At 45.0% G+C, this 25,105-nt stretch overlaps 1 protein-coding gene across 3 annotated transcripts in view; it reads left to right on the forward strand.

Annotated features, from left to right (window-relative positions):
* The first annotated feature begins 1,190 nt into the window (after positions 1 to 1,190).
* The window catches only part of LOC8039707 (GATA-binding factor A), a 32,032-nt gene continuing 8,117 nt past the window's right edge, over positions 1,191 to 25,105 (forward strand). Inside the window, exons 1-4 of one of the 3 annotated variants that reach the window (XM_040504518.2) lie at positions 1,191 to 2,095; positions 2,617 to 5,151; positions 8,570 to 8,743; positions 17,469 to 17,613. In XM_040504518.2, the coding sequence (XP_040360452.1) occupies positions 5,107 to 5,151; positions 8,570 to 8,743; positions 17,469 to 17,613 (364 nt within the window). In that variant the 5' untranslated portion in view covers positions 1,191 to 2,095; positions 2,617 to 5,106. Of the gene's footprint in view, positions 5,152 to 8,569; positions 8,744 to 17,468; positions 17,614 to 25,105 lie in introns of all 3 variants that reach the window. The other 2 variants (XM_040504517.2, XM_040220365.3) reach the window with 2 other exon arrangements.

The following is a 25,105-nucleotide window of genomic DNA, read 5'->3' on the forward strand; positions in this document are numbered from 1 at the left end:
GGCGGCAGGCAACGAACGCACGCTGCAAGCTTGTCCTGCTCTTTATTTTTTTTTTTTTCTCTTCTGGCAGCTAGTGTCCGTGGGTACGGCCGTGGACGATGGTACTCCTCCCTGTGCATCAGCGCAGTTGTTTCACCGCCAAACCTGGCCGAAATTAACGATGGACGGAATCAGACGCACATCGTGTTCGTAAAAAAAGATCGCAATTTAGGCTCGAAACCATTTTGTGGTTTGCCAAGTGGCTCAATACTATTGTTTCATTCGCTGTGTGCTACAAGAAAGAAATTTATATCGCAAAATAATCGAAAGCGGCATGAAACAGCATTACAATCGCGTGCACGTTGAAACCGAAACCGACCAAATTGAAGCAACTTAATGGCGGCGAGTGCGCCAGCGCCCTCTACCCACCGGTCAGGCAACTACTGAAATGAAAAGGTCTTATACGACGTACTCGAGGAATGACGAAGAGCATGTGGCCAGGCTTTTGGTTAGGATTCGTTGCGCCACAAGTTGGAGCGCTGATATTTTGTCCAAACACAGAGACACGCACGAACCGTAAAAAGGACAAGGTAACGCGATGCTTTTGTTATGATTGATTGGGTTACGAAAATATAGCACAGGCAGAGAAAGACGACAAACAGCATGAAGTTGCGTTCATATCACTGCCTGATTGGTGCCACCGACTCGCAACGTAGCTTCACACTCTCACATATGGTGAAACGAAGTAACTACACATAGGGGGGATTAGTCTACATACAGGTGGTTTTGATCAGGCCGGTTGCAGTAGCGAGCATTCATCACAGTACGAATTTATATGGGGGGGGGGGGGGGGGGGGGCGTTTAAATATCGCGCGCTAGTATAGAGGCGATCAACTGGGAGGACGTCTCCTAGATGGCACGACTAACCTCCTCCCAACCCCTGCTTTGTCAAGAGATGGATAGATGGCGCAAGCTGCTGTACAATTTTTAAAGGTTGAGTTATGCTCGTGTATCTATCCGTTTTATTTAACTAGTCTATTCGTTATAAAACGCTAATGTTTTATAAATAATATAAATTTTTAATTGAAATTGTTTAATTACACGTTGTTACAAACTGTTTGTAAACATTTTTTAATCTTTTTTTTTATTTAGTTGTTAGTTATTTTGACTTGCTAGTGGCGCCAGCTGTTACGTGTTCGCCAAAAGAGGAAGTGGTTGATTTACGCAATGGCGGCCCCCTCGAACCAAGTATGTTATTGTTTGTTGATGGCCTATTCTCTCCGATTCGACGTTTTTCTAGCCGTTTTTATCTCCTAGATTTGTTCATGAATTGATCGCGAACAACCAGAGTATCTTTACGCATGGGCGTTCCTCTTCCAAAGCTACCCTTACGCTTAGAATTCCGGGGGCTATTGTAAGCCTTCAAAACGAAAACACACAAGAAAACAACTTGCCAATCTCGGCTTTGTTGCTAGTGGCCGGAATGCTACGTTTGTTTATTTTTGCCCTTGCTGGTTTGTCAAAGGTAGATTATGCTCCTCGGTGGCTCTCTTACCTCAGCCTGAGTTAATTGCGTTTTTCTGCGTTGTGCAACCGCGGTGACCTAGGTTGAATTGAACCTATTGTTCTTCGCAGATGTTTTGCCGATACACCTATTGTAGAGCGAGCAGCGTAGTTAAATCGGTGCCACAGCGTCGATTTTTGTGGAGAACTTCGAAGCAAAATTGGGTCAGTCGGCGACATCGTCCATGTCCCGCAATTTCGAAAGTTTCTGTTTCATCCCCGTTCTTCAATGGCGACAATACTCTCTGTTTACACCTGGCATCTGTTTGTCACCGCGGCGTTGCCGAAGCTCGCCAACGGACGTTGGTAAGTTCGCGGTCGGAGTTTGCGTTGCGTGACCGCTCTCTTGTCTGTTGGCTGGGGCTAGTTATGTCTTGGGCGTGTTTCAATTTGGTAGCTCTGCCTTATCGATACTGGGATCTCATCACCTGTGCCCTTATATTGCACCAAGGTGGATCGAATTTCGGTTGGGAGGGCCCCTTTGCCCCTTTTGATCGCTTCGTGGGGGCGATCTTTTGGGACCTTGGGGGACTATGTGCCGTGGACGACGCAAGTAAGTGCAGTTTATCTAATCGACCTCTCGAAAGGGTTTTTAGGATTTTTATTTTGTTTTTTTGTTTTTTGTTCTGATATCGTAGCGAGCTGTAACCTTGAACTTTCCGTTTATATTTATCGGTCAGCGCGGGCACCTAATCTTTCGGCTCCAATGTGAATGAATCTTCGTTTAATCGGAGATCGTCTAGACATCATTTTTGTTTGTATTATGTTTTTGAAGTTGGACGGCGGTATGAATTTTTATGTCGCTGTTCCCTTCTACTCCGTTGTCATTTAGCTTGGTTTTGCATTACCGATTTTCTGGCGGGTCCGGCGTATACCTAATATTTGTTTTATTTTTATTTATTTTTTAATTTTTTGTGTGTAGCACTTTTGTTCCTCTTTTTTTTTTTTTAATTTTGCGTCAGAGTTTGGCTTTTGTTTTTCTTTATTTCAGATCTTTCACGAACAAAAGAAGTAGTGTTTGAGGTAAAATTTTAAAAACCTTGTATGACTCTTAATAATTGGTGTGCATTCCAGGATCACCAAAGATGCGAAGTTCGAACTTCCAAGAGCTCATGCCAAAGATATCGGGAACAAATGAACATCAACGGCAGGACAAGCCTTCCTAGGCCTCGCAGATTTTGAAAAGTGCTCCACATGTCACATAGCCATATCTTTCTATGTGTACTTATGCAATGTACTTTAGGAAAAATATACAGCATATTTCTCCCTAAGCCTTCAAATGGCTTCGCTCATTAGATTGTCTTCTATACATAGAAAAAGTCAGGCGGGTAGCCAGGATTTTGTTTCGGGGGGGGGGGGGGGGGGGGGGGGGGGGCCGGGCCGGGGCCGCCGCCCATGACAAAATGCTTTATGAGGAGGAGGGGGAGAGGAGGCCCCAGCAAAATAGAATATTTCAGGGGGGGCCCAGGCCCCATGGGCCACCCCCCTGGCTACATGCCTGGAAAAAGTGCCTTTCTGTATTGACATTGTGTATATGTGGTGTAAACTTGTTTTATTTATCAGTGATTGCCATTAATTAGGACACTGATTACAAATGGTCTTTCATATTTGTCCATGAATAATTTTGCTAAGCAAACACTTATGCTGTCAGTGCACTTTTTTGTCTAGATCTCAGTGCATTGTGCATGAATTGTCTTTGAAACGAAGTGCCGTGTCTGCCAATGCAATTTCAAATGTTGATGCTACCATATTTGATCTGTGTTTTATTATTCATGTTTCAATATCAGTGCCAATTGAAATGGTCATACTTTGGTTTCGATTGATAGTAGCCATTCTTATCAACACAGCACTCGTGGTTGCAACTTGGAGTATAGGGTCCTTGTATTTGTTGTCACTTCTGGCTCAAATTCTGCATTATCAATGTTGGTGATTTTTAGCCATGTCTTTCTGCGAGTAGAGGGAGTGTTTTACGAATCACTCGAGTTCTTTTGCGTTCTTATATACTGCGCCAGCCAGAGTAGTCGAAAATATAAAAGAGCATCGACTGGTACTCTATTTGTCCCGTCTTTATTCAAGCTTAGGACGAGCTGGCGCTTCAAAAGTTGGATAGTCGGTGTCCAAAAGGGCCGTGGGGAACACCACTGGAGCAGGAACATGCTGCTGGGTAGTGCGTTTAAAAACTACATAAACTGATGTCAGTACAAAGACCCTATACCAAAATTTCATCATTGTTATACAAGTTTTCGAGTTGTTTCTGCTTGTGTATTCTTTTTTGTTTTTGGTTTGATCACAGTGAGTTGTACAAATACTAGCAGTTTGGTTATTTGTGCCATCTAAATGGTAATTTTCTGAGGTATGTTTCAACAGTTAGTCCCTGTACAAGGTGTTTTTAACTGTTATTCAGTTATGGTTCATGAAGCATTGACTTTACATTTCTGGCACGGTGTTGAGTACCTTACTTTTTAAACTCCTTGTGTCTCATGTAGCATGTGAATTCACTGTTGGTCACAGCCGCTGAAGCTGTTGTCTTTTATGCTGTGTTTGTTTCCTTTTTTTTTTTTAGCCTGGGTAATCTGCCAAGGAATTTTCTTATTTCCAATTTTGCATTGATTGACTGTTGATGGGGCATGATTATACAAAATTTGCCATGTTGCAATGATTCTCTTAATCTAACCGTTACACCAATCCTCTTTCCAGCGGCATCGTATTATTTAATGGTGCCTACATTGGTCCCTTTAATATGTCTGAGGAATGTCACATTTTCTGGCATATTTGAAGCTCTCTGTACCTAAAATGCAGTTGTGTACCTACTATTATACCTAATTATGCAGAATACAATTGCTTTAGTCTCCTTTATGCCCGATTGGAAAATAGCTTTACTGTGCTGTTTGTTTCTCAAGGGGAGAGGGAAGAAGTCCCTTCTGTACACTTCACCCTACCTGCACGCAGCTGTTGAGGAAGGCTTTTAACTTGAAAATACTGGGCTTTCGGTCCATGACTTTTAAAACTAGTTATATTTGAAATGTATTTAAAATAAAGCTTCCGGTACTGTTATTTTCTTGTAAGCAGATTCTAACTGGGGTTTCACGTTTCACTAAGTAATTAACCTACAGATTTACATGCTGACATGCCAGGGAGCAGTAAGCGTGCCATATACTTGACCGGTCCCCAGTGTGAGCATACAGGCTTTCCCAATGTACTGGCTGTGCCTGGACTTGGCACACAGTCAAAACACTGGCAGCCAGCTTGCTCATGCGAGGGACGAACCAAACTTCTCATCTTACCGGTAATTACGCAAGTTCTGTGTTCTGCAAGTAATTTAATAGTTTGATCAATTGCCGTCTTTGCAACGAACAACTGTTGCTCGTAAACCTAAATTTCGGTTTGAGGTCTAAGTGTCTCTTGGGGGGGAATGTTCTCTGCACGGGGCCTGCAGACTCGCCGGAGTATGCTGGGTTCGGTGAAGCCAGAGAATGCGTCAACTGTGGCGCCATCTCCACGCCCTTGTGGCGCAGGGATGGCACCGGCCACTACCTGTGCAACGCGTGTGGGCTCTACCACAAGATGAATGGCTCCACCAGACCCATCGTGAAACCACAACGGAGAATGGTGAGCTGCAGCACGCTCCTTGCTTGGGTCGGGTCGGTGCACTGATTTTGTTTCTTGACTTCCTCATCCAGTTTTAACTTTCTATAGTTGGTGACAGGTCAAGAATTCGGTGCGTGCTTCACCCACAGGCGTAATGCTCCCGCCCCACCTTTTGAGAAAATGGCGTGTCGTCTGCTGCATAACGTGGCAAGATTGTCAGTATTGGTTTCAGGCGCGAGCAGAAGGGGCGAAGCTCGCCACAGATCGAGTGGGACGGCATTGTAGTGAAACTATGCACTTTATGAAGAAGAAGATTGGAAGAATTTCCAAACTTCTTCTTCTTCTTGTTTCGTCGAGGGTGATGGCAGGGCACACTTGTAGCTTTAACCCTCGACTCCTTCATGCAAGATAGAGGTAGGACTAGACAATTGATAGTGCTTACCCACTTATCAAACAACTGATTGCAACGACGAGACTTGGCAATAGTGCCACGTTTGACGGGTGGATGATACTACTTCGAAAGCATCACTTCGAGGCATCCTCTATTTCTTAAAGCCCAGCAAAGAAGGAGATACAGTCCAGTAAGGCAGCATAGCGGTGGTGTCACTCAACCATCTCGTGCCACAGCATTTTAATGTCGCCTCATGGAAGCCGCTGCAAAGAAACAGTTTTGGAACTCGACTCAGGGGGTGACCTCCAAAGCCACAAAGAAGCTATCGGCGCCAAAAAGGCATGTCGAGAGTCGAGACTAGTCTCGACGATAGCTGAGCCTATTCATTCAACCAAGCGGGTAGATTGAATGCATCGACAACAACACCACAGTTAGATTTTCACCTCATTCTACAGAAACTACTTTGGGCAAAAGTAGGTACCAGCGCGACTTTCTGACGTAAACGCGGGTAGCTAAAATACAAGAAAATCACCGCGAGAACCCAGTGTCCCTCGATATCGCCAACGGTGCACACTGCTTTACCAAAAAAGGAAATTTGTCCGTTAAGCCATGACATTAGTGATGACAAGGAGATAAGCGCTAGCGATTGGTGGGCGAGGGGTTGCCAATCTCTTTGAGGTGTATCTGTGGCTGAATTCGTAACCTGTCACCAACTACAGGTAATCCTAACCCTCTCAGACGAATTTTGACGAGATGTTATCTCGTCAAAACGGACATGTTGAGGCACCAAAAAACTGTGTACCTTTTTATCAGCTAAGGGGGGCTTTTTGAATAGTTGCATCTGGCACCATTTCTTGGGAGGACAGAGAAGTCTGTCTTACGGGCGCTTTCTCAGCACCTGACCTTTACAGAGAAATTGTGGTGTAGTTCTAAGGGTCCTTAGCAAGTTAGACCAATATTTCACAAACAACCTGTTCATGTAGACATTTGTTTGTATTCCTCGACAAAGTTGGGACTTGTTGGCTTGCCTTCAAAAAATTCCCAAGCTACAATTTTGACATCAGTCTCATAATGTTTGCTATAATAGACTGTCATTACTATTACTACCAATAACCTTTTGATATTTGAAACCTTATCATTCGTGTAAGGGAGGGCAAGCTTATTTGTTTCAATGTTCAAAGAGTCATTTTACAACCACAAAGCAGAGCAGAATACATAAGATGGCAATTAAATTGTTTGCTCTTTTTATACTTCTTCAGGCTTGTCACTTCCTTACAATGCATACTTTTTTTTTATATATGGTGCTTTGCAACAATCATTCTTTTACTGTTCTGTTTGCATTCTTTCCTAACCTTTGTAACTATGTTGCTCAATACCATTTGTATGACCCCAGCTGCATGTTAAGAAAAGTAGTCAGTGGGTAAACACCATTGACAATTTAATGTCAGGCTGTGACTGAAAACGATAGCTTCTTTCCTGCAGTGCCTTTAAATGTCTGGGTCATTAAAGGAACACTGAAGTGAAATTAAAGTGTGCCATTGACAGTGGTAGCTTCCTAAAGCTGCTTTTACAGTTATGCATTTGAGACAGCTTCCACAGCATGAGAAATCATTGAAACGGATCCAGTAAGTGCTGTGCCCTTGACTATCAGTCATGGCGACTCAGTCGAAATAGTAAGGCGAAGAAAAGGATTGCTCAGGTTGAATTCCGACGAAGGCAAGGCATGAATCTGCTGCTTTGGGAAGTGCTCCACTCTCACTTGCAGCCACGGTGGAAGCCCACACCGGCAAACACTCTCAGCGACCAGAGAATGTTCCACTGCAGCGACTGCTGTAGTGGAACATCACAGTCCAGTGGTTGTTGTAAAATCATTTAACGAGTGAGGAGGGAGAGAATTATCTAAAAACCTTGTTCCCCTTGGCATTTTCATATCTGATAGCTTCTTTTTGACAAACAACGCCTGTCTAAACTTTTTTTAATGAATTCCCTAGTTAAATATTTTTTTTTTTTTTACAATAATGTGCAATTCATTTATTACAGTAATAAAAGATCTTGAAAATTCATTCGTTATAACCGATTATCGTAGATAGATAGATACGTAGGTAATTCGGTTTTAATGGCACTAGAGCAACTGAGGCTGAAATGTGCCAAATACAGGGTGTAATTCGAAGAAAAAGACCTAGAGAAGGCGGATTCTAAAAAAAACACAGAAATGGACATTGAAATATTTTTTATGGCTTGGGTCTGCGAGGACACCGCTCCGACCAAAGCCTTTGGGAAAAAACAAGTAAAAATAATGCCCCAACCGATTATCGTATCTGGACTAGAAACTGGTCATTTCCAGCTTAGAAACTCTAGAAACTGATTGTTATAAGCAGTGCATCGTTATATGTGGTATTATAAGTGTATTGAACTGTAGTGGAACACAATAATTACCAAAAGATTGAAATTGTCTTCAGTGTTGCTTTAATTGAGATAGCGAAGAAATGAAAGTTGTAGGACAATCTTATTCACACCTAGAAACACCTTATTTACCTAACACCCCATTTTCCCAGATCTAGTATGACGTCATTGTGAACAAACTCTGCTTACTTTTTCTCCTGCAGAGCATGCAGAAGCGAATCTTTGCCATTTATGGAAAAATGGCTGCGAGTGATGGAACCACAAATCCCATTCGGACCTAAATATGGTCCAAATGGTCTGTGGGGGTCCATTTGAACCTCCACAGTATGCTATGCATGACAGAATCCCTGTACATAGCCCATATTCTAACATCCTTATGGATGCCATTGCACTTGCTGCCCTCCTGCCATAAATGGCAATGTCTTTTTGTTTTTTCCTGCGTTTGATGAGAAATAAGGCTTTCTTAGATACGGGAAGGCATGGTAACCAGAAACCCGTAACTATTGAGTTTCCCCCCAGTTTTGTTGTAAGTCTTCCTTATAACAAGCAGCTCATCTGTTATTGCCGTGCTTATGGACACGCAGCTGTTAATGAGACTGTCGATGCGGTATGTATTGTCTAACAGTGCAGTGTTCCAATGTGCAGGTTGTCCCAGCTGACCTTATGTCATCGTGCTTTTCCCAGCAACAACCGAGCGTTTCCCGTCGAGTCGGGTTGTGCTGTTCGAACTGCGGCACCACCACCACCACGCTGTGGCGGAGGAACAATGAGGGTGAACCCGTCTGCAACGCCTGCGGGCTCTACTTCAAACTGCATAATGTGAGTCCATCCTCTGCTGCGTACAAACTCTATAGCCTCGAGGAAGAACTGTGGCTGACGTTTCCCTAAGGGACTTCTTTTGGGCTAAGTTCCTTCGCAAAACGTCGACCGTGACTTTGAGGCTTCCGGGAGGTTCCGTTTTAAGTTGTTACACCCAGTTTCGAGAGTCATTAACTGTTCACAGACTGCTTTAGTCAGAAGCAATGACTAGAAGGCAAATGGGTCGATAGAGATTGTGACAGCATGCTACGAGGGGGAAATATAATCGAATAACGGAAGGTGGAGGTAAGAGTTAAGACTTTCACACCTCATGGAGAAACAGTTGCAGTTCTGACGTCAGATTGGTTGGAAATCCTCATTCGCAACGACACTTGACTATAGCAGGGGGGGGGAACCATTTCAGTTTTAAAAAGGCAGACGTAATGGAGGTGGAAATGTGGGGGGGACCCCGTTGCTGCCTAGCATTTTGTGCTTAGCTCTTGATACAAAGTTTTCCTGCTACTACGTGGAGGATGAGCGACTTGCGCGCAGGGCAGAGGTCCGCACAAATACGGCCAGCTTGTGAGCCATGGGCCGGGATCGGGCTTCACTGTTCCAATCACAAGGGGCCTAGGCCAGGCTGAGCCTAGCCAGGCCTAGGTCTTGTATTGAAACCTAGAATGTGGGCTGAAGAGAGCCAGACCCCGTAGAATAATCAAAGCCCGCAAACGTCGTCCCCTCCCTCCGTGAAACGTCACCGCAGTTGGATGGCAACAACTCGGCGATTGGACCCGGGCCCGATGCCATGCGTCCTTTGACGAGTTGATTGGACATGAGGCCCAGCCAAATGTGGATGCAGCGCTCGTGTTCAATCTGTGTCTTTGCTCCATCTCGCTCTGATGATGTCAAAATTCTAGTTTAAGTGCATGCTTTGATTGTTGTAGTGCCAACCAAACAAAACTGACACGTCCTTTTTTTCTTTTTTTTTTTATGGCGGAGTTGTTAAAGGTTAGTTTCTCCAGGATCGTGTCCGGTACCAAACAAATGTCGACACAACACTCTGGTTGCCGCCGTCACTTATAGACGGCGCTAGCTGTCCAGAGTTTTGTGTTTGCCACTTGTCTGCTTGCCGCCATCGCTCATAGATCACGGCAACTTTTCCAGCCTTGGCAACCAGACAACTGGTTGCTGCGGTCGCTCATTGATGGTGGCAACATTTCTTCGGAGGAAGAAGAGCGGGAACGGAACGAGCGGCGATGTGTGCAGCAGCACAAATGATTCCGCAACCGCCGCGAGGCCGCTATCGCCTTAAGTTCTACTGCATCGAGCGCTTCAGATTTCCTTGCAAAAGAAGAGCAGATCGCTCACCTGGAAAGCCACCGCCGAGAACAGAAGCTGTAGCTCCGCTGCTCTTCCTTCTTTACCAAAACAGAAAGGCTGAAAGTGTTTTTTTTTTTTTTGTGAGCACAAGTTGTGTGCAACTGTGTTTTAAGGGAACAGGAAGAGTGATGAGCAAAAAAAGAAAAAAGGATGGTTTGGGGTGCTTGTGTCGATGCTCTTCTACAGGGTGAAACAAGGAGACGCCAGGCTCTTTAAATCGACCGTAAAATTCGGTTTCTTAACCTATCGTGCTACAACTTTTTGCAGCATTGCCCACAGATGGTGCTTTTTTTTGGTAAAATTTGCAAAGAGCGAACTTACCTGAGGAAAAAGTAAAGAAAGAAAAAGGCTTAGCTCCTATGGAAACGCAGCGACGCCACCGGTCTTCAAAGAGCACGGTGCCGTTTCGCACGGGACACAAGAGATGGCGTAACGAACGCCGCCAACGAACGAGCAGACGGCGCCGAGAGCCAGCGTCTTCAGCAGACAATCTTTTCGACTCAAAAGCGGCGCGCGTTCCGCAGGCAACGGCAGTCGCAAAACAGGCACGGTAACAACAAGGAACTGCAGTTCCTTGTCTGCTAAATACACCGGCTCTCGGCGTCGTCTGCTCGTTCGTTGGCGGCAGTTGGCGTTGTGACCGCTTGCGCCATCTCTTGTCTCCCGTGCGAAACGGCGCCGTGTTGTTTGAAGACCGGTGGCGTTGCTGCGTTTCCATAGGAGCTAAGCCTTTTTCTTTCTTTACTTTTTCCTCAGGTAAGTTCGCTCCTTGCAAATTTTACAAAAAAATATGCACCATCTGTGGGCAACACTGCACAAAGTCGTAGCGCGATAGGTTAAGAAACCGAATTTTCCGGTCGATTTAAAGAGCCTGGCGTCTCCTTGTTTCACCCTGTACATCACCAGTGGCATGGTGGCAATTTTTGTTGCTGCAGCGCCACCACCACCACCGTAGAGGAAGCGCTTCTCCCCATTAAAGGGTCCGTGCAAGGACTTTTTTTTACTGGTTTTTAATTTGCACCGAACCTGAGTGCACCGAGCGTAGCAACTTAATGAAACTTTTCTCTTCTTGAATTTCGCTTTACTTTAAAAGTTATAGGCAAATTAAAATTACAAAAACAAGCAAAAAATAACCTCCTTCTTGACGTCCTTGGTTGCTTGAGTGGCTGTGAACTAGAAGAGGGGTAGTGAGCTCAGTGAGCGCTCACAGCTGCCGCACTCCGTGTCGACGGCTCGAGAAGGCACCACTAAAGCATGCTCTGGATCGGCTGTATGAAGCGGGCAGCCAAGGCGGCTCACATTGCATTTGCTGCGCGACTAAACATTAATTCGGCATGATATTTCATTGGCCACAAACGACAGCAAACACAGGGTAAAGATTAGTTCAGAACGGGAGCCACTTTGCGCTGCCATACCGCCAAACGGCCAAACCGCAAGCCAAACCTACTCGTCAAAGGCCTTCGGAACATTCGGGACCGGTCGGATCCTCGAGTCCGTATACGACCGCAGCGCCGCCGCATACATCCGGGATCTTTCTACCCTCGCCGCTCGTCGGTGCCTGATCCCACTACACCTTTCTAGTATGCTCCGCCTTTTCCACCGCTTGGTGGCGGGTATGTCGACAAGTCATTTCTTGTTTCCGTACGTTAAGTTGACGGAAGTGCTGCGCCAATTGCGCCAAATTGCGCCAAGGACGCAATCCTGCTACATATAGCGCCAAATTGTCATTTTACCGAAGAATTGCGCTATGCCTGCGCCGAGATGAGATTTAGCAATAAAAAATAAAAATTGAAGTCTTATCAGAGCGCGTGGCGGTACCGCGGTATTTTCCACGCCGCAACTGTTACGCAAACCAAAACTGCGAGGGCGCATTATCATCATCATCATCATCATTGAAAGGAACAACATTAGCAACATCTGAGACCAAAGCCGCAGAGGCTAAGCAAAGAACCATCCCACTGAGCAGCCTATTAAAAAAAAAAAAAGAGGCCGAGCATGTGGATGTTTTCAATGTTGGCCCGCCCTGTTCCCGTGCGCTAGCTACCAGCGAAGTCAAATCTAGCGCGAGCCCGATGCTCTGTGCATTCCTGACTCGCGCGTGGGCTCGTGCAGTGCGGTTACTGTTACGGGCTCCATGCGCGCGCTTGTAGCTTCGGCTGCGCTCGCACCGAAACTAAAAGAAAGTATAGTTTAGTTGCACCAAACTCTGGATGTAGTGCTGGTAAAGCCTCACCATCCTTTTCGGAGCACAAAGCACTGCGCGACTCGCGCGACAGCGGTGTCTGCTCCGCGGGTGTCACTTCTCTGCAGCGCGTTGGTGCATGCCAAGGAGTGCTGATATTTAGTTACTCTCTCCGTGCCCACTGGCTTGCCCGAACCCCAAGATACGAGGAAACCGCAAAAAAGGTAGACGCTTAAATATGATTGCAGGGCCCCTTTAAGCATGCGCACATACAGGATTATATCATGCTCACCTTTGCAGGCTTGCTCCATCTGTACCCGCAAGTGTGCGCATTGACAATGAGGATAAAAAGATGCCACTTGCCTCAAGGTTGTTCTCACAAGAGTGCTCTTTCGCCAAACATTTTTTTTTTTTTTTTTTTTACGAATCAGTGGTAATGTTTTGCTTCTTTTGCAGCTTCTGCACATGATTTTGTTTACTTTTGCTTGCACTTTTTAGTTTTTTATGGTGGATTTTGTCACCATATAGTCAAGAAGGGAGGCCACTTTTTTTTTGGTTCTTTTTAATTAGGAAGCGGTGTTGCATTATAGAGCCCAGTCATAGGAGGCTAGGCTTACAGCATCGTTTAACTAAGAACAGCAGCAGAAAAAAAAAGATGTGTGGAACACCTTGACCTAGTAACGTTTGGCAAACAGATGGCGAACATGAAACAAGATGTTTTGCATTTGTTCTGCATTTCCCTACCAGCATCTTTAGCTCAATTTGCTATACATTAACTAACCCACCTGTGCACAGGCTGGTACATGTATTGCTTACTTTCGGGTAGAAACACTAGTGTGGCATGCAAGGAAGCTGGGAGAAGAAAAGAAATCCCATTTGGAAGCCGATGTATCAACTGATATGCCAGTAGCGGAGCTGGTCGCTGCAAACTATAGGGGGAAAGGCTCGCAACATCCGTAGACATTAAGCTCTGCACAAGTATTTTTTGAAGTTTGTCTGTTGGTATTCTCATGTTCAAGAGCCTGAGACGGTTGCATTCTCGCTACAGCAACTCAGAAGCATGCAGGTGCAAGGCGCAAGCTTCAAAAAGAGACTCGGAGCTGAAAAAGCAGTTATCATCCGGTTTGCTAAAGCTCTCGGGCCTTTCGGGCAAAACCAGTAGGAAGAGCAATGTGCAGAAGACATTTTTTTATAGTGGTGGATGCATTATCGTCAGAACCACATGGATTCATCCGGTGCGATGTGTGCCAAGGATTTCTCATTAACAGCGGCTGCAAGACTGTGTGTCGGGCACTAATCAAACTTGGTGCCAATCACGGGAATGTTGACGTCGTGCCTATCCTCCTCGATGCAACAACTATTTGAAAACATGTGGCCAAAGTCGCATACAGTCTCTGAGAGGCAATGAGGCCATAAGTGGAACTTGCAGCGAGTGAAAAGCAGGTGTGGCAACCACTGACATGTGAACTGAGGACTTCAGGAAAGTTGCTTGTACCATGCTGACACCTTACTACATCGATGGTTACTGGAACGTTTAGAGTGAGGTCCTGTCCACCTGTGAATTTCCTGCCGAAAAGGAAAGACCGGCAAAAGCATCAGGAAAGAACTATAGACCGAATTCGTAAAGGGTGACCTTGCTGGGGAACTGCTGAAAAACATCACGTTCGTGACAGACCGAGGCGCCAACATTGTTAATGCGCTAGAAGCAGCACAGCTCCCTCGTTGAATGTGGTGCTTCGCCTCATGTTCAAACCTGGGTTTATAATAAATAAAGTGCCAATCCAGAGGGAACTGATTAAAAGGACCAAGGTGGTCGTGACCTTTTTAAAACAAGCGGACCTTCTGAATCACTTGCAAAAGGCAGACAACCAAGACATTCAGACGAGGTGGAATTTCGAAGCTAGTGACGCTGAAATTGGTCCATGACCAGTACGAAAGCTTCAAAGCAGTGCTGGACAAACAAGGTAGTCCCTTGATGGAAGAAATCAGCAAAATTGATATGAGGTTGCTGATTGATTTTTTTCAGCCACTCGGATGCCATCGATGCGATGGAAAGGGAGGCCAAGTCAACACGGCCTTTGTTTGTGTTGCACTTGTACAAGCTGAAGAGGCACTTGAACGCATCAAGTCATGACTGTGAGCTCTCGTGGATCAAGAAGCATGCTGCAGGGTACCTCGAAGCAAAGTTTAGAGCTCATGACATTCACATGATTTCTATGTTTCTTTGAACCCAGTTTCGTCAGCTTTGCATGCTTTCGGAGAGTGATCGGCATGAAGTCCTGCAGGATGTCAGGCAACAACTGCAATCAAATTCTCTAGCGTGAGTCGAGATGCAGAGCTCTCGGAGACCCAAGAGGCGAAGCAAACAAAGACGACGTTAGGTGGCTGTATTGAATGGAAAGAAATGCGGCAATCAACTGCAGGTACTGAAGAAATCTGGTGAGCTTTGGCGATATTTGAAAGCTGTCTTTCCAGATATCAGTGAGAGTGAGCTTGGGCCTTTTTGGAAGTGCCAGCAGAGTGAGTTTCCAGGACTATCTCGACTCGCAAAGCAGCTACCGAACTTTGTATGCCTGCCACGAGTGTTTCCAATGAGAGGAACTTCAGCACTGCTGGCCACCTTAACCATGAACGAATAACCCATCTAAAGCCAGATACAGTAAATAATACTCTATTTTTACTCAAGAACCTATAAAAACTGTCGTGCTACTGTGCAACTACAAACGTTTGCCAAGTCATGGAGATATTTTTTGTCTATTTTTACGAGAGTGTGTGTATATATATATCTTTTTAAAGCCCTGTATTATTTGTAACTGTCCGACTGCCGATCTTACTGAGGGTCTTGGTGCCAACTCTTTAGGTGCATTTTTGTGTTATTTATTTTGCGTTAAGTCTCTCTTTTTTCAACGGCATTTTGCAATGCTTTTTTAAATGTCTTAATATGTGTTTCTTTGCCTCAGTAAACTTCATGCTTTGTTACGCATAAGTAGGCATCCCATATTCATATTCATTCTCACTAAAAATAAAATATAGTGTTCTTATAAGCTAATGTATCCGAGTTCAAAGGGCATGTCAAGGAGCATACGTCAAAGAGCATGCTTAGACTTTTCTGTCAACATTTATTGCCTACTCAGTTACGAGTAGGGTTCCGTTTTATCAGAGTTTATTTCTCGTGAAATTCAAAAAGTGTTTTTTGGAGCTATATTTTAAAACATATTCGGAAGCCTATCGGAGTTTATTTGTGATTGATTTACGATTCTCCGAAATTCTGAAACTAATTTTGTTGTGTGCGCAATTTTTAAAAATTCAATATAAAAGTAAATATTATCCGGACGCAAACCTGTGCTAAATTCATATGAACCCAACTATGTCGAATGATATTTCTTCAGCTGAATTGGGCATCCGTGCCCTTGTCATTGGTAATACTAACTGTCCCACAGCAAAACTTGAAAACAAATGTTGCTTTAATTAACGTCGATACTTACACTTTGTTTCATACTTAGCGTGCAACGCTGTCAAGGCTACTGGTGCGAGCGCGTGGCTTCATCTATGGTTTTGTTTGCGCGAGAATGCGTGCAAATGATCAATGAGATCAAGCCCCATGCTGGCGCCAGTAGCTTTGACAGCGTTGCACACTAAGTATGAAACAGCGTATAGAAATCCCTGAAATCCTTTGCATATTCTCTGGTAAGCTCGTTTTCCCTTCCCATTCCACTGCTCCACCCTGCGGCTGCATGGAGTAGGGTGGTGAGACAGAACCTTTAGCTTCCGCCTCCCTCCTGTGATCGTAGCTTTCCTTGTTGTAAAAACACCACTCCGCCTTTTTTAAAAACTGCAAACTGAAAACTAGAACAGCAGATTTTGTCGTGATCCAAAATTGCCATGACCCATTGTCCTGCACAAAACTCGACGAGATAAACGGTGAACCCCCTTTTGTCGTAGCTCGAGATATTGAAGGAAACTAGAGAGGCCTCTGCTCAGGACCACTGCTTCTGACCAAGCTTATTTGTAAAATACAGTGTTTTTTTGTTTTGTTTTTCTCGTAATTGCGACGTTGAAATTTTTAGCTTTTAGGATAAATTTGAATTGATAGAAATTTTATTGGCGAGTGTTTCTCGGATTTTATTGTATTTATTCTAAAACACTAAATCTTAGTTATGAGCTAAGTATGGGTGGCAATAAAAATATGCTGACTATCGAGTATACTGTACACTGTAATTAACATGTGTAGCGGTGACAGGTGAGCCTGCCATTCTGCGTAAACTCGGCTTGGTACCGGCGAATTAGTGTCGGGCTGGGCCAGCTGTCGGAGATGGACAACGGGCCACAGGCTGGCCAGGTCTAAAGTAACAGTGGGCTGGGCCAGGCCAGTCTCTCACATACCAGCCCATGCAGGCCTGTAGCCTAGGTGCTTCGTCAGCAAGTGATAAGCTCCCCAATAAAGTAAGGAGTGGAAAAAAACTCGTCATGTTGATGACTCTAACCATCGTCACTGATAATTCTGGTAATTACGTGGTAATTCTTGGCCCTTCGAATGCACCATGCTTTGTTTCACTTTACAACAGAACACACTACGAGCTATTGAATCCAATCCAATGTCGTGCGAGTGTTACATGACTTAGGGAAGGGCGGAGCTACGCGAGGGGTGCATAGTTGCGTAATGCAATCACAGCACTGGATAGGCTTGTAGGGCTCGTAGCACCTGCTGCGGTTCATTGCGAGGTAAAACAGAATATAGCACTTTGCAGAAGCATATATCTAGCTGCACCGCGATGCATACGAACAAAGGTAAGCAAACAAGCGAAGTGCTCCCGTGTTCGCTGCACCGTCAGCGCAGTGTGATGGGTTCTTCGGCTGTGGGAGAGCAAGATGGCAAAGTGACAAGAGCAGGTTTCCCGAGAGTTGCTGTTGCCTCCATGTGACAGGGCCACCGGAAACATCTGTACCTCGTGTTGTTGGACAAAGTTGTCCAACTGTTTCCTTAATGTGACAACACAAACGTCTAACAGGCCAATATGCACATTTTTTTGTCACTTTGGACTTGGTCAACATGAATATTAAGAGACTTGTTGATGCCACATCATTTATATTTATTTGAGGCACGATGCCCACTTTGGCACGAGAGTGGACTCCAGTGCATGTGTGTGCTGTTACTCAAAGAAGTTTTGTCTCCCCACCCCCCAGATTAACAGGCCTTTGGCCATGCGGAAGGAGAGCATCCAGACACGCAAACGCAAACCCAAGGGCAAGAGCACTCCTGACAGCAAGGGAGGCCTGGCCCCGGAAAACCTGTGCACCTCTACCAAGGTTGAGAAGGAAGAACCCTTAGGTATGTGTGGGACTGTCTTTACCGGTAATTTTTTACAAATGTTAGAACACATCAGGGGTTCGAGCATTTACTGTGATCCACTTATTTGCCTTGCTTGAAGATGTAACAATGAGAATTATTGTGGTTCCCTCAGTGTTGGACGTCTCCACAATGTTCCATAATCGTGAGGCACTTCACTTCCCGTTCCCTGCCGTGGGGATTGGGAAGTGAAGTGGTCGGCTGCTAGTCAGCATGGCTGGCGGCCGAGAAAGGCAGCTTTGGGCACACGTCACCAAAGGATTGGACATGAGCCCTGCATCAAAGTTTGCGGGGCACTCGGACGTTCAAGCTCGAGATCGGGTCCGATGATTGTGGCCGCAGGCCATCTCAGTGAGAATTCCGCACAAGATAACACTACTTATACAACCAAACTTCTTTCCACTAGCCATTGTTTGAATGGTTCTCTAAAAATAAAGTTTCTCGTATTAAGTGGCCCACTAAAATCAGTGACTGGATGTGACAGGCTGTGGAAAAGGGGGGCTCTTACCACGAGGCGGACTCGGTACTTGCCCAGGATGACAGAATGGCAGCCAATTTCTTACCATGAACGGGTGTGTTGACGAAACCTATGCGTTGAACAGAAATGAAGCGAAAGATTGGAAAAGGCTGCTTATTTAGTGCAGTCCCAAGCTGTAGGGTATGGCCATATTAGGGGTTGCAGCAGATGGAGATCTCTAGAGCCCTGCATATCCGCTGGTTACCCGCGGATCATCCGCACATATCCACAGTCAACTGGTGGAAGCGGATAAAAATTAATGAGATTTGGCGGATTGCGGATCAGTTGCGGATGCTAGGGGCTGCGGATGCGGATCGGATGCAAACATCTGCCGGTCCGGATCTACAATTTTGTCGAGGCGGGCCATAAACATGCGCGACCGCAGGGTGTACAGTGAATAGGTGAGTGATACAGAAACTTGCGCCAGCACAAGTTTCCATACCTCACTTCTGTAGTGCAGTTCGAGCATGCCACCTTAGCATCATATGCTCTAGCGGAAGGAGACTTCTTATTAGCAGGTCTTAATGAGAGGCAAACTAGTTTGAATCCACCCATGCTGACTATACTGTTTCTTTCATACAGCAACCTCAACAAGTAAAACATTGCGTGTGTTTTCCCTTCTTTTTTTACAGCAGAGCTGTTAATGGAGCTAGTTACCCCAGGATCGTGTCCCCCGCAGAGAAATGTTAACACAAAACTCTGGACAGGTACCGCCATTTATGAGCGACGGCGGCAACCAGACAATCGGCTTGCCGGCCTTGCTCATTGATGGCGACAACCTTTCCAGCCTTTCCACTCTGGTTTTCACCAGAGTGGAAAGGCTGGATTTTTCTAGGCGTCATCCTAGATGTCGTTCTCGAGGTCATCCTAGAAGCCGTCCTTGAGGACGTCCCAGAAGTCGTCCTTGAGGTCATCCTAGATGTCTTCGAAATCGTCCTAGTAGTTGTTTTTGAGGTCGTCCTAGACATTGTCCTTGAGGTCGTCCTAGACGCCTTCCTAGATGTCGTCCTTAGGCGTCGTCCTTGAGGTCGTCCTTAGACGTCGTCCTTGAGGTCGTCCTTGAGGTCGTCTGACCATAGTACAGCTTCGCTAGTCTTCCTTCTTCACCAGAGTAGAAAGGCTGAAGGTTTTTTTCTTTTTTTTTTTCTTTTTGACAGTTGGCAGGTTTTTTTCAAGTATGTGGTTCCGAGCATGCAGTTGAGGGCTCGTGTTTGAAACTGATTGGAGGTGCTGCCATTATTGAGTGTTGTGATATTTTCCCAGTGGTGACTTCAGCCTTTCCACGTGTATACAAGTACTTTGCTGCGGTAGTTACCGCCTTTCCTCTCCCACTTTTTTTTTTTATTGTTTGGCCTAAATAAATTGAGGCAATGTTCTTTGTTCACTTTTTATGTTTATAAAGCATGTGTCTGCTTAAAATAAATTTTACAAAGCAAAAAAGAAAAGAAACTTAGCCTTTCCACTTTGGTGAAGAAGGAAGACCAGCGAAGCTGTACTATGGTGGGAATGAAGTAATGGCCGGCCGCAAGTCAGCAAGCCAGAGTGGAAAGGCTCGAAAGGTTACGCCATCTATGAGCGACGGCGGCAAGCGGACAACCAGCAAACACAACATTCTGGACAGCTACCGCCATATGTATGAGCGACGGCGGCAACCAAAGTTTTGTGTCGACATTTCTTTGCGGGGGACACGATCCTGGGGAAACTAGCCGTTAACAGCTCCGCTGTAAAAAATTATTTCCTCTTGAGCGCATCTTTTGGACAGAGCGTCACAGACTCCCAAGACAATCTCATAACTGCGATCATCTTCCCAGCGGTGCGGAGGTCTCTGGAAGGATGATTGATTATAATATAAATACTATAAAACAGAATACGATGAAATGACTTTCACCGTATTCCGACACGACAAGTTCTTTGTACCAAAGCAAACAGACGGCTTATAAAATACCATCTAGGTGTTTTTCTTTTTCCTTTTTGTTTTTTTCAATATTCATGTTTGATTTTATAATGTAAAATGAAATCACGTATTGCAGGTCAAATGCGGTTCCGAATTTCGCAAATGCAGTTCGTATGGGAACGCAGTCTACGGATGCGGATACAATAATTTAAGAACATTGCGTATGCGGTTCGAATGCGGATACAAAGTCTGCGGATGCGGATTGAATGCAGATGATCAAACTTATCTGTGCAAGGCTCTAGAGATCTCCAAGAAATTTCCTAGCTCTCAAAAATTAAAGAAAATTAATAATAGGTATACTATAGGGGTTATATAACAATTTTTGTACTTTCAGTGAACATCTTTTAGGATTATTCCTCGACATTCATAAGCTATGAGACAGGCAAAAGCTGTATTTTTTTCCGACAGACAATGGGCAGTCACAAAAAAAATTTGAATAAAATTAGTGGCGTTCAGTCCTCAACTCGCTGCCAGAACAGGCACTCATATTATCTGAAGCTGATTATATGTTGCCAACGTCTGTCGTAGCCGCATGCTGGGGTCGGCAAAGCACAAGGCACACCTGTGTTCCATACATTCTTAAAGGAGCTGTGCAACAATTTCAGGGCTTTGCTTAAATAATTGTGGAAGTTGATGCCTGACACTTCTGAAGTGAACTACAGAAAACAGATTTTGCCTGGATACCCTAGTTTTTATTTAAAAAAATGAAAAAGATCCAGGTTTTTGCTGCCCCTCAACTCGTACGTCGTCTTCCGGGTCATGTGCGCATTGACGTTGATGGGGTATGCGCGGGGTTCCGGTAAAATTCTCTCTTTAGAGCCATCAGTAAGCAGCGAGAACTCATCCGTTCGCGACCGCGTGACCATGTGTTGGCGGGCGCCACGCCAACAATATGGTGAAAGGAGGAAAGTCTCATCCGGGTCCGGCCATACTTGTCCGGCCCTGTCCCCCTCCCCCTCCGGCTTCTGGCAGCTGTTCGCGGTAGCACAGAGAGCTGACGGTTTTGTGGACCTAGGATAGATGGCGCCACTAAAACTCCGTATAATAAAAGTTTTGTCGATGATACCAGATTTTTGACGCATTTATATATATGTTGGAACGACAAGATTTATAGAAAAGTTACCTTTTATCGAGCAGGTATTCGCACAACTTGCTATCTCTCTACAACATTCCCCATTGACGTCACGCCGCGTGTTTCTCATGTCCGCCGCTTGCGGCTGCAGGTCGGGGAATATTCTAAGTTTTGCCTGCTATTACGCGGCAGAATCGCAACATTTCGATAAAAGGAGGTGTGTTTTCTGTCATTTGTGACAAGGTGAACAATATCAAAAGCAGAGGATGTCAATTCTTTCAACGTTAAAATCTTTGCACAGCTATTTAAAGTTTGGCTATTCCCATCATTGCAGCCATTGTACACAAGCCACTACACGAATGCGTGTCGGGGCTTCGATTGTCACGATTGTGTCCACTGTGTGAGCCGCATTTAGATATTGTTACCTCAGAGATTGCAAAGCTTGATGGTGAAATCCTGGGGATCACATTGTTGACTATGCCAACAATGCAGACCTTACAACTCCCGTCGTCTAGTTTTTGCGACGGAGAGACTGAAACAAACACCCGCTTTTCTCTTTGAAATTGTGTTGCCACAAAGAAGCTTCTTGGTCATTCGCCCTGCGTGCGACCATTGGCGACTTCAGCGAACTCCTCTTTCAACGAGACTCCCTTTTGTGTGTCCCAAACATCGCTATTCTCCCTCTAAAAGATTATAGAAGATTACCCTGTCACTCAGAGTTCACACAAAAGCAGCTTTGTGGTTAATTGTGGTGGCCCGATCGCAGGCGTGCTTCAACCGCTTCGGTGACTGGAACGGCTAGGGCATCCTGAGTATGTTAGTCTTGCCGCAGTTTTGCTCATCTTGAGACAAACTATGTGACGATTGTGCCAGATATGACATACTCTCCACTGGCTGCTCTCCAAGCGCTTTCCAGAGTGGGCCGTTTATAATGAAAAATACAGCCATCAGGCTCAATGCACAAATGTGCGATTGTCATTTATGGATATTGTGGAATCAAATTTAGCATATTTCTGAACACGACGGGGATATTTCATACTTTTGTTGAAGTATCCGTTTAAAGGGGTGGTGCAACAATTTTCAGACTTTGGCCTATTAACTGCAGAAACTAATCTGCGTCACCTATGGAACGAAAAGCAGATAACCATATTTTCTTGCAAGTGCTAGTTCTTATTTTTAAAAAAAATTAAACAAATCGAAGGTCAAAGTGCCTCTCAACTTTTCATGTCATCTTTCGAGTGACATACTCTCAGGGGATCACATGGTTTCCCCTTGGGCCCTCTCTTCAGGGACCCCAGCAGCTTTCTCCACGATTGTCGACTTCTAAAGGATTAGTATCGTCGAAGGTCGCTGCGAGCAATTGACAGAAAGGACGGTCCGCCACGGGGCTGACGGCAAGTGTAGCAGCGGAAGGGGACAGGTTTTGTTGACTTCCACGTATCCCCCAGAGACGCTGTCATTTTAGTTCCCGTAACTGCGACAGGCGGCTGCAGATCAGCAAATAATTTGTTGTTTGCTTTGCGATTACGCAGCAGAATAGCAGTTTTTCAGGGAAAGGCGACGCGTTTTTGGTCACTTGGGCTTGCATAAACAATATAAAAAATGCAAACTGCCAATTCTCTCAGCGTTAAAATTGTTGCACTGCCCCTTTAAGAGAGGGCGCTCCTTGGGCATACTTTCTTTTTAATACTGAGGTTAGCGGGCCGAAATTAGCATAGTTTGTAGAAATTGGCTCCTCTTTTCATTTGTACAATCCATTTTCTGATAGCTGCTCCAGTTCAGTATCTGGGCTGCATCATGACACGTATAAAAAACACCCGTCTTGTGCAGACAATTTTTGCTTATAATTATAAAGATGGAGGAGCTTAAATATTCAGGTTGGTTCCCCATGAACTACAGAGTGTGAATAGCTTCTATTTGTGTCAGTATTTTGAAACAGGAATTTTTTGTTCTGTATAAAAAAAAAGCATGGTTGTATATATCTTGTAACTAACAAGATTTGGACACTCTGTACACCTTCACAAACCGCTGTGTAAAATTTCATTGTGATTTGACAACTGTAAAAGGAAAGAATTGTGTGCACAAACTGTAGAACAGGCAAAAACTATTGAGAAAAATGTGTTTCAAAGTTTACTTTTATGCAAGACACCAAGCTCCTCACTCAAACCACATGAAACTTGGGAATGATATAGTCCCGAACGCCTATTTCTGGACGTCCAGGATAGAACTCTCCAGCAGTATAGGTTACGCCATCACAATCATGACCGATGCCAATTGTGCGTGCTGCGAGCACTGCCTTTTTGTTGTCCGCAAAGCTGTCGCGGGTGCTTGCACTGCATTGTTCAGGGTCGCATATTTCCCGGCTGGCGGCAGCAGCACGATTGCACGTGTATGTAGCCAAAAGAACTTCGGAAGGGAATTAAGCGTTTGTGCTCTTGAGCTCCAGCAAAAATGTAAGGAGTGGACCTTGCATTTGTTCTCTACTTCCACAACAGCGAGTTTGCGCTTGTCACATGTCGCGCCGCTCACAAGTCGCGTCAAAGTTTCGATTTCGCAGATAACGGTGTTTCTGTCGCTTCTCTTTTTAACGATGTCATTATTGAGAAATGTCATCAGCTTCTTTTCCGAAGCACTCACGATGTCCAACACGTTGCTGGTGAGCTCCGAAGTGCTCCATTGCTCGGCATTCGCGGTGCTGGAAGAGCTTGAAGGCTTGTCGCCATTCTGCTAAAGTGGTGGTTTCACAGGTCTGTTGCATTCGTCGCGCTTCAGTGCTTTTGCTTCTGCTTTTTCTTGTATGAGCACAGTGACGAGCTCTTCTGGAGTCGAAAGTTGCATTTCTCGACGCCACTCACCGTGAAAAACTCAATAGGTGAACAGAAAACTTAGTTTTTGTTTGAGACGACGTACAAGCAATGCGACCGGAATCAATGTGCTAGATTCACAGCATGGTGCGTCAGGACGGAAGCCAATGGCAGTGCTGCATTTAGGTTACATGGTTTTAAAAGGCCGCTCGGGGCCTCATCGGGAGATGGGAAAATGTTTTTATTATTATTTTTAACAGAAGCACGAAACTATGGAAGGAGTCTACGGAAATGACCAACTTCCGTATTTTCGTGAGTTGCGGTAATAAGCTCGAGCTCTTTTTACAGCAAAGCTGTTTATGGCTAGGGTTTCGTGGATTTTTCATATGCGTCAACAAAAACTTGCACCGCCCTCTCTTTGTCGTCGTTCCAAGCGCCTGTGTGCCTAGTTTCCTTCCGTTCTCCCGGGGTGGCAGTCCCGTTGCACGCGTCTACTTTCCGCTGAATGGCAGTCCTGTCGCGCGTGTCTAGTTTTCTGAACACAGACGTGAGACAAATTCTGTGTCACGTCTGTGTTGTGTGCTAAACAGCTTCGTGGGTCTTTTACCTTCACTGAGTGGAATGGCTCATGAAATTTTTTGCTTAACTTCTGGGCCAAACTTTTTAACAGTTCTTTTTGTATATGAAACTAAAAGATATACAGATTAAAAAAAAAAAAAACATTGAGAAACAAACATTAAAGGGACCATGAAATGACCTTTTTACTTTTTCCAGATAACTTTTACATTAAACCGTCAGTGTTCACTGAATCCCGAACAGGCATCCGTTTTCGTCTCGGTTTATTAACTTCTACACAAAAAATTAATGAAATATCGACTTTTTCTTTCTCTCCAACTGACCGCAAAATAAGCAGTGACGTACGCTGTTTCCGGAACCGGAAGTTCTCTCGGCAGTAGGAGAATGGGAGCGTTAGCGGCGACGAGTTGGGGTGCGCCGGTAGGTTTTACTGCGCTGATGTCACCGACGTATTTTCTGAATCGGCGCCTAAGTGCAGCGAGTCTTCCCAGTCTTCCGGTGAAGACTCCAGAAGTCAACCCAACTGTCATTGTTGGTAAAAGGCGGCCCGT

The sequence above is a fragment of the Ixodes scapularis genome, unplaced genomic scaffold (assembly GCF_016920785.2).
Source record: "Ixodes scapularis isolate PalLabHiFi unplaced genomic scaffold, ASM1692078v2 PGA_scaffold2__306_contigs__length_199485367, whole genome shotgun sequence".
Taxonomy (NCBI): Eukaryota; Metazoa; Arthropoda; class Arachnida; order Ixodida; family Ixodidae; genus Ixodes; species Ixodes scapularis.